At 58.5% G+C, this 9,531-nt stretch overlaps 1 protein-coding gene across 1 annotated transcript; it reads left to right on the top strand.

The window, feature by feature from the left end:
• Positions 1-14: 14 nt before the first annotated feature.
• Positions 15-4,681, top strand: SNCG (synuclein gamma). Its single transcript, XM_055275478.2, has 5 exons — positions 15-246; positions 1,061-1,102; positions 1,429-1,556; positions 4,027-4,098; positions 4,388-4,681. Exons 1-5 carry the CDS (start codon positions 126-128, stop codon positions 4,406-4,408), a joined length of 384 nt encoding a protein of 127 aa, XP_055131453.1. The 5' UTR covers positions 15-125; the 3' UTR covers positions 4,409-4,681.
• Positions 4,682-9,531: the final 4,850 nt, after the last annotated feature.

Raw genomic sequence — 9,531 nt, 5'->3', positions numbered from 1 at the left:
CATCGGCGTCAATAGGAGGCAGCGGGGACAGCCGCTGCGGCAGCACTTGAGCCAGCTCCAGCCCGCAGCTCGCAGGGAGATACAGCTCCGTCCTGCCTGCAGCAGCCCAACCCTGCACACCCACCATGGATGTCTTCAAGAAGGGCTTCTCCATCGCCAAGGAGGGCGTGGTGGGTGCGGTGGAAAAGACCAAGCAGGGGGTGACGGAAGCAGCTGAGAAGACCAAGGAGGGGGTCATGTATGTGGGTAAGTGGGGCATGGCAGGGTGGGACAGTGTAGTGGCCAGAGGGTGAGGTGCCCAGTTGCCTTCGCCAGACCTTACTCCCCAGCCCCAGGGAGGCATTTTGGGAGGGGGCGAGGCCCTGGCTATTAAGGCAGGGTCTCCAGACCCTGGAGCACCCACAATGCCCTGTGCACACCTATGTATGTTTGTCTCTGGCCTCCTCGGGGCCTCTGGGTGTCAGAGACCGCAGACAGGGCTGGCTACCTGTCTGTGCACACACAAACACATGCCCAAGCATACCAGCCTCCCCTGAGCCTGGAGCCTCTGAAGCATGAGCAGCCTGTGCTCAGGTGGCCCCCACCCTCTCCATATGGGAGCGGCTGCAGCCAGGTCAAGGATCCCCACCCTCCCTAGAGAGAAGGGGCGGGCTAGGGGATGAGACCTAGGCTCAGTGTTCCCTCCCCCGCATCCTCTCCTGGCGCTCTCCAGAGGAGGAAGGGGAGGTCAAGCCAATGACTCAGCTCTGGCCCATCCTGTCCTGTTGCTGCTTCTGAGGCCCGGCCACACCCAGGCAGGGGCTGGACCCTGGGTCTAGCCAGTGTCCCTACCTCAGGCCTGTTCTCTCTTATCCCCCACCTTCTGTCTTGTCCCCTTCCCATCCATCCACTTCTTCCAGACACAGCAGGAAGAGGCCCTCTGAAGGGGCCGCCAGCCCCCAGACTCCATCCTCACCCCGCCACCGACCCCACAGTTTGTTCAGCTGTTCTGTTGTGTTTGTCCTGACCACTCCCAACACCTCGAGGGGGGTCTGGGCTGACGGCTCCATTTCCTCCCCAGGAGCCAAGACCAAGGAGAATGTTGTACAGAGCGTGACCTCAGGTGAGGAGCCCCAGGGCCAGGGGACACATGGGGGATAGGACCCCTGGGGCTCCTGCATCCTAGTGCTAGGGCTCAAACCTAGAGTCCTGCCTTACCCCCAGCTGGGGTCCCAAGCCCTACAGACCCCTGCAGACCATGAGGCTAAACTAGGGTGGGCGTCTCCTTACCCCCACCAGCATCAGAGATACCCTGGAGTCAGAGGGAGCAGGGGAGGGTCCCAGCAGGGCCAGGGCTCTGAGCTCCTGGGAAGGGGCTGCGAGCCTGACTCCAGCAGGCCTGCCTGGGGGCTGGGGCTGGGGCGGAGGCCAGCCAGTGTCCTCCCGTAGTGGCCGAGAAGACCAGGGAGCAGGCCAACGCCGTGAGCGAGGCTGTGGTGAGCAGCGTCAACACTGTGGCCACCAAGACCGTGGAGGAGGCGGAGAACATCGCGGTCACCTCCGGGGTGGTGCGCAAGGTGAGCCCCGGCTCTCAGACCTGCCCAGTCCTCTCCTGGGCCCAGAGAGGCTGCTGGGCGGAGGCGGCATGACTCCACTCCACACCCCAGGAAACAAGACGGGGGGCTGGGGCTGGCTTCACTTTCAGCATCCACTGAGCGCCGGCGTGGGGTGGGGTCCGTGCTTGCTGTTCGACCTGTATTCGGGTCTGGAATCACCACAACCACCCCTTCGGGAGACTTGGGAGCCCATCTCATAGACAAGGAAAGTGAGGCTCAAAACCACACCTTCTGGACGGCTCTCAGCATTTAGCAGACATCACATTTTATAAGTGAAAACAGGATCCCACATGGTGACAGGCAGCCTCCCGGGCAGTGGTCACCAGGCCGGGGGCTGAGTCGCACCCGCCCCGCCCCCAGGGCCCAGCCTCCCTCCCTGGGCTGGGCGGGGCAGCTGCCTCCTGCTGGGAGCCTCAGGGAAGTAGCGTCCCCTGGTGGTGGGAAAGCAGTGCTGCTTCTGACCCTACCCTCTGCAGCTGCCTTTGTGTACGTGTGTGTGCCCGTGTGTTGAGTGAGCGTGTGGGTGCATTTGTGAGAATGTGTGGGTGTGCATGCATGTGAATGTACACATGCGTGTGCAGCCCAATAGCAGACAGCACAGGAGCAGTGGGGCGCTCCCCAGGGACGCGTGTCGGCTGGGTGAGCTGTCCCAGCACCTGTGACACAGCAAGCTCTGCTTTATGCATTGTACGCTTATTCATTTAATATACACAAAATCCCATGAGACGGTGTGGAAACTAAGGCCCAGAGAGATTAATGTGTCCAAGGTCCCATGGCTAGTTCATGTGAGCTTGGAATTCCCCTGAGCAGCCTGTACTCGAGACCCTGTGGCAGTGTACGTGGTGGCCTGGGCTAGGATTCCAACCTGGGGGTGGGGCGGGGGAGCAGTGTTCAGCTCTCCTACCTGCTCCAGGCCTCCTAGGTGGTGGAGTCTGAGGCTCTGAGCACTGAGAACCCCTGCGTTGGGAGTGGGTGGGTGGAAGGGTGGGGGCTGCCCTACTCCTCTTGGCTCTGGGGTGATGCCCAGGTGTCTGCTTCCAGGGCCGGCACAGGGTCTCCATGTCCTTGGAGCTGGTAGCCGCTCCCTCTCCTAGTTCCCCTTCCTCGTGTATGACCTTGAGAAGCGGAGGAACCTCTTTGGGCCTCCGTGTTCTCATCTGCAAGTTGGGGGTGAGAGTGTCGGTCTCCCTGGGCTGTGTGATGAGGCAGGGCCATGACCTCCATGAAGCGATTCTCCTGGTCTATGTGAGCACCCAGCAGAGGAAGGTGACCATCATCATCATCATCATCATGTGTCCTGGGCAGAACACATAGAGCCCCAGGGCGCCCCTCCCTCCTCACCCCGAGCAAAAGAGGCCCTGGGGTGAGGGTGCCCGGGTATTCCTAGTGAATCGCGGAGCAGGGCTAGTGAGCCCTTGGAGCCACCTCGAGGGAGACTCATTTCCTGGTGACACCCAAAAACCAGTCAGGACTCATCTCCCAGTGAACCGTGAAAGGCCTCAGCAGGGACCATCTGACCGCTCATACCCCTGGCCTCATAATCAGCCTTAGGGCGGCAGGACTCAGCAGGTGGCCACCTGCCCTGCTGCTGGATAGCCTGGCCGACTCCAGCCAGCACAGCACTGCCCTTTTATGACCCATTCCGCCAAGGGGCAGGATGGCCCTGGGGCAACACAGAGGTGACAGGATCCTCCCCTCTGCCCGCCGCCAGAGGCAGGTGCTGAGGCCAGAGTGCAGGGCAATCACCAGTGTGGTCCTACACACCCAGATGGCATGATCTCTCACGCAAGTGTCTGGCTGGCATGGAGTGCACGAGATAGAAGAAGATGGGAAGTGAGGGAGGACTGTGTAACCTCTGCTGGCCCTGACCAGCCTGAGCCCAGAGCCTGTCCAGGAGGCAAGGAGAGGGACCCATGCTCCTGTGGACTGAAGTGGGCCTGGAGCAAGCCTGATGTCATGCCAACACACCCCACCACTTTGAGCTCGAAGGCCCTGAGCTGCATGCCAAGCCTCCCTGGCCTCAGAGTCCCTATGTGAACCCCAATCAGCCTTCCTTGTAGGGCTACTGAGGGTGGGGTCAGACCTGGGGCTTCAGGGACCTCTGCCCACTCTCACCCCCACTCCACCCTACCCCACCCAGGTTCCTCATCAGTGAAGCCCAACTAGGGGCTTCCCAGAGACGGGGGACCAGCTTGAGGGGTAAAGCTGGGCTCCAGAGTACTTGGTGCCCCTGGAAGGCCTTGGCATCATCAGAGTCCTGGATATTGTCTGAATTGCACACCCCCAATACCTCCAGCCCCTCCAAGTACAACAAGGCCATGAGGGGCCTCTGCTCCTCCTTGAGGCCAGGGTAGACAAGGCCCTGGTTGCAGGGCAGCTACGGGTCTCTGCATTCTCCACATGGCCTCATGCCCCCTTTTGTCCCCTACAGGAGGACCTGAAGCCATCTGTCCCCCAACAGGAGGGTGAGGCAGCCAAAGAGGAAGAGGAAGTGGCAGAGGAGGTAGGAGCTGGGCTCCTGGGGTGCATCATGGGAGGTTCCTGGGTAGGGACCCCATCCCCCACAGACTCACTGCTTCCCTCCTGGGTTCCCAGGGCCCAGAGGGGCCTCCTGACCTTCTACAGCCCCCACAGGGACTGTGGGCAGGGCTAACCCTGAACCTGAGTGGGAGGTCCCCCCACAGATGACCCCTCAGGCATGGGGCACAGAGGACAACCTTTCCCAGCCCACTCAGGGTGGCCCGTGAGGGCTGGGGCCTGGAGCTGGGTGTGCAGGTCATTCTCTCTCCCAGGCCCAGAGTCGGGGAGACTAGAGGGCTACAGGCCAGCGCGGACGCCCTGAAGAGTGCTCCTCTGCCTTGGACACCATCCCCTCCTAGCACAAGGAGTGCCTGCCTTGAGTGACCTGCGGCTGCCCATGCTCCTGCCCTCGTCCCTGGCCACCCTTGGCCTGTCCACCTGTGCTGCTGCACCAACCTCACTGCCCTCCCTCAGCCCCTCCCACCCTCTGGTCCTTCTGACCCCAAATATGCTGCTGTGAATTTTTTTTTTTAATGATTCCAAATAAAACTTGAGCCCACTCCTGCCATGCTTCCTCTGGGTGCTGTGTAGCTTGAGGAGGGGTCCCCAGGTCCTCCCAGGAACAGGAACAGGTTCACCCTGTTGATAGGACCAGTTATCCTATAGGGACACACACAGGGCATTCACGGGACCTGTATGAGCCTTCAGGAACACCCCCAACCCACCCATTGCCTTTAACATGGAGGAGGCAGCACTGCCTTCAGCTCCCCAAGACATTCAATAAGACTCACAGTCCCAGCCACGGGGAGAGCTTAGCTCAGCCTCAAGGTAGCCTCCGCGTGCCTGCTCTGAGTCCCTGAGGAACCCACTGTCAGCAGGAGGTGAAGATAGGCTCCTGGGCCTTCCCTCCGTGTGAGTCCTGGGCTCCAGTGTCGCATGAGGAACAGGGCCACCTAACATCCTCCCTGGGGCAGACGGTGACTTTCAAAGATGGAGAAGTCTAAACCTAGTGAGGATGAAGGGCATCCCCCAGGAGAGACAGGAGGTGACCCTGCGGCACCTCCCACCTGGCCCCAGCCAGTCTCATGCTCCCCGCTGGACCTGGAGCTGGGTACCCCCTCCACCCCTCCTGCACCCAGAAGCCTGCCAGGTGCCACCAAAAACACAACAGCAGAGACGCACGAGGCCGCACCTTGACAGAAAAATAGTAAAAAGCAACAGCTGCTGAGTTCCTCACAGGCGTTGACTGGGCACTGTTCTGAGCACTTCACCTTATTTTATCCTCAGAACAAACCTCTCAGGTTGGAGTTGTAGATCCAGGTTTTGTTGAGAAGCACAGGACCGGGCAGAAGCCCACGTGGCTCCCCAGCCCTGCTATGGCTGCATGGGCCCCAAGGTGCTTATAGTGGATTGCCCCCAACCTAAGGTTTCAAAACAACCCAGGGCCTGCTGGCCAGTGGCCTACATGAAGGGCTGTTTGCCCAGCCCACTCTGAACAAGCCTGCCGGGCACGACGCAAACAGCCCATCATGTAGGCCACTGGCCAGCGGGCCCTGGGTTGTTTTAAAGCCTTGCATGCCGGGCAGGCTTGTTCAGACCAGGGTTCCCTGGGGATCCTGGCTTCCCCTTTGATACTCAGATGGTTTGGGCTCAGAGCATCTCAGTGGCTTGTCACAGGCCTTCAGGCCTGGATGTTGGAGCCAGAGCTTGGGTCCGTCCACATGTGACTTCAGACACTGCCCTGTCCACACCGCCTCCCCATCCAGCCTCTGCAGTGGATTCAAGGGCAGCCCAGCAGGCTGGGAGCCCAGTCAGACACAGCTGAGCCAGGCTGTATCTATTGTCTGGCCATGGGCATCCACTGAAGAGGCAGAACGGAGCAGGGGGCTGCTGGTCTCCACACTCCCAAACCCTGCCACGGGCAGGTATGAAGGGTCTGGAAGCAGCTCAGGGCAGTAAGGGCTGTTCCTGCTCCCCAGCCCAGACATGTGCACATTAAGCAGGCCTGTATGAACCCAGGAGGAGGCCACCTGGGGCCTGGGTGTGCCCGAGAGTCCTCTGGGCTGTGAGAGAAAGCAAGGAGGAGCAAGGCCGGTCAGGTGATGGGGGTGAGGGAGAGGGCACCTATGCCCGGCTCCCAGCGACAGCCTGCCCCAGGCTCCAGAGCCCTCTGCCTCTGCTGGAGGAGCCCAGAGGGGTCCCTGCTGCCCCTACCACAGCCCCACCCACAACCCCCTCTCACATACACTCAGGGTTTTTTCCTGGACTCAAATGACAAACATCACTAGAAAGCCCCTTCCCAGCCATGGGCACTGGCAGTGCTCTTTGCCTTTGAAACCTCATGTGCTCTGCACCCTGTGAGGCTGCTTCTGACCTCCCTGCAGGAGCACAGTCGACTCCCCTTATCCACCAGGATACACCCAAGATGTTTCCAGCTGCCTGCAACCCCAGATAGTACCAAAGCCTACATATGTGTCTTCCTACACGTACACATGTGCCTCCCTATGATGAAGTTTATACATTAGGCACAGTAAGAGACTAACAATAACCAGTAAGAAAATGGAACAATTATAACAATATACTGTAATGAAAGTTATTTAAAACATGAATTATTTCTAGAATTTTCTTTTTTTTTTGAGACGGAGTCTCACTCTGTCATCCAGGCTGGAGTGGTGGCGTGATCTCTGCTCACTGCAACCTCTGCCTCCCGGGTTCAAGTGATTCTCTGGCCTCAGCCTCCCAAGTAGCTGGGACTACAGGCGTGCACCACTAATTTTGGTACTTTTAGTAGAGACAGGGTTTCACCATGTTGGCCAGGCTGGTCTCGAACTCCTGACCTCAAGCTATCCACCCACCTTGGCCTCCCAAAGTGCTGGGATTACAGGCGTGAGCCATCACGACCAGCTATTTCTGGAATTTTCCATTTAACATTTTGGACCTTACCAATTGCGGTGCAGGGGCCAAGGGAAAACTTCCCCTTTACCCTCTGAAGGTTCACTGAAAAGTCAGCTCATAAAAGCAGAATAGAAATGGAATACACATTCATTAGCATGCAAGGGGAAATCAGAGTGACTGCCCTGCCACAAAATGGGGTACAGATGAGCAGTGGGGAAGTGTGGTAATTTCAGGGGGCTAGTAAATGATTTTCAGGGGAATTCAGTGGGCTTGAAGAACATACAGTGGCCTGGGACAAAGTCTGTTGGGCTCACAGAGCAGACAACGGTTTGCAAAATCTGTCCAGGTGTGTGAGCAGGCTTCAGTCTTTCTTCCTGTGACATGAGTTCAGTCAGAGAAAACTCAGGGAAGGGACCAGGGGTCATTGTTTTCTTCTTTGGTGGGTCCAGACTTTAGGCAGATGAGGGACTTCAGAGAACAACTTCACTGTAAGCTTTGGAAGAGACGAAGGGTTGAGGGAACTGTGAGAGTCTGGTTGGAGAGACCTTAAGGCTTCTTCAGTTCAGAATGTCACACCACTATATTTCGGGATATTGGTTTCTGAGCCCCAACAATGGGTAACGGAAACTGCAGAAAGTGAAATCACAAATTAGCTGGGCATGGTGGCTCACGCTTGTAATCTCAGCTACACAGGAGGCTGAGGCAGAACCGCTTGAACCTGGAAGGCAGAGGTTGCAGCGAGCCAAGACCCCGTCATTGCACCCCAGCCTGGGCAACAAGAGCAAAACTCTGTCTCCAAAAACAAAAAAAGGAAAAAAAAAAGTGACACCACAGCAAACTGGGGCGGGGGTGGGGGAACGGTAATGCGGTAATACGCTCCCTCCTTCTGCCTCTCCTTGTCTGAGAAGCCCTGGTGCCCTGCACCCTCTCACAAGGTCCACTGCTGAGTCCTGGGCACCCTTCAGCCAATTTAATCTTCACACACACACTTTGGGGAGATGCTGTGATGTGATGGGGACGTTGAGGCTCAGAGAGGTGAGGGGCTTGCTCTAAGAGTATCTGAACCCAAGAGGTTTGACTGTAGTGCCTGCCGCTAGGGCCATGCGGAGCTCTCTCTACCATCATCTGCTGGGGGCTGGCTGTCTCTTCCTGTCCAGCTGCTCCCTTTCCGTCCAGCTCACAGCTCATTGCCCATGGGTCCCAGAGCCCAGTGGCACCACCAGCCTGTGATAAACTGGAACACTCAAAGGCCTGCCTGGCTATTGGGCACTACCGGTGGGATTTCAGGAGGGCTGGCAGGGCTGCTGCCGGCCAGGCAGGGCAGGGCTGAGCTGGGCTCCCCAGAGTCCCCCAGGCATCCATATGGCCACTCCCAGGGCAAGGCCTGGCTCTGGGAGAGGAGGGGCAGGGGCTGGGAAGACTGTTGCTGCCGCTTTGTTTTGCCTGAGACCCGCTCCCTCCCCTTTCCTCCACCTAATCTCACCGCCTGCCTCTTCCCTTTGCCCAGGGTTGACCTCATATCCATTAATTCATACCGTGTGTGTGTGTGTCCAGACACCTCCCTCTAGGGGCTGACCCCGCAGCACTAGAAGCAGGGTATGTACCAGCAGACCAGGCCTGCGTGGCAGGGGCTTCCCAGCGCTCCAGAATAGAGGAGACACCAGCAGAGGTGCAGGAAACAGCCCCGGACAGGAAGCGTTAGAGAGACCCAGAAAGGCGGGGTGGGTGTGCACTGGCCTCCAGGTCCTGAAGGCCGACTCTGGAGTGGGAGTACACCCAGCTGGGTGGGGCCTGACGACCCACGCCCCTTGTGTGCCAGGGGAATGTATCTCGCAGGCTGTTTTGCTGACCCCAGGGATGACCTTCTCCACTCAGGCCCAGGTCCCTAAGTCCCCTCCTAACAGCCACAAGTCGTACCCTAGTGCCTTGCCCACCCCATCTCAGCAAAGGTGACCTGAGAGGCCCAAGCTTATTCCTGCCCTCCCACGGCCCAAGCCATGCTTCCTGCCCAACTTCCTAAGGCTTCGGTGACGGACGGCAATCTCCTTGCCTGGGCTGCACAGGCACACTGCCCTCTCCCCCTTGGGGTTGCATGGTCTGCAAGTGCACACACCTATGTCTCGCCCTCTCAGGGGAAGGATTTACCAGGCCCTCTCCGTCTGCATCCACTGGGTCTCAGTGGCTACAGGCACACAGCCAGTCAGCAGTGCCCCTGCAGGTATTTGGGGCTGGGGGCTCCGACGATGCCAGAGCCCTAGGGTTTACAGGCACCTAGGCAGATTCGAGGATCCAAGTCCCTGCCACGTGAGTCTGGGTGAGACCGACCTCGCTGCCTCAGTTTCCTCCTATACACTGATGCTATTAATAAAAATACCCATTTCAGGAGGTGGTTGTAAAGATCATACAAGAGACTGCAGAGCGTTAGGCAGCATCTGGCACAAGACAAATGCTCAGTAAAAGACCGCTGCTGTCATTAATGTCAACACCAGCCCTGAGCTCCTGCCCTGGAGCTGACCCAGCG

The sequence above is a fragment of the Symphalangus syndactylus genome, chromosome 4 (assembly GCF_028878055.3).
Source record: "Symphalangus syndactylus isolate Jambi chromosome 4, NHGRI_mSymSyn1-v2.1_pri, whole genome shotgun sequence".
Lineage (NCBI taxonomy): Eukaryota > Metazoa > Chordata > Mammalia > Primates > Hylobatidae > Symphalangus > Symphalangus syndactylus.
Note: the sequence above shows the minus strand (reverse complement) of the source record. Positions and strands in the feature narration are given on the sequence as shown.

What these genes read in the sequence shown, in the direction of transcription:
- SNCG (XM_055275478.2), top strand. Translation starts at nt 126, where the DNA reads ATGGATGTCTTCAAGAAGGGCTTCTCCATCGCCAAGGAGGGCGTGGTG. An exon ending in TGTACAGAGCGTGACCTCAG is followed by an intron (nt 1,103 to 1,428) that starts GTGAGGAGCCCC and finishes GTCCTCCCGTAG; the next exon opens with TGGCCGAGAAGACCAGGGAG. An exon ending in CCTCCGGGGTGGTGCGCAAG is followed by an intron (nt 1,557 to 4,026) that starts GTGAGCCCCGGC and finishes TGTCCCCTACAG; the next exon opens with GAGGACCTGAAGCCATCTGT.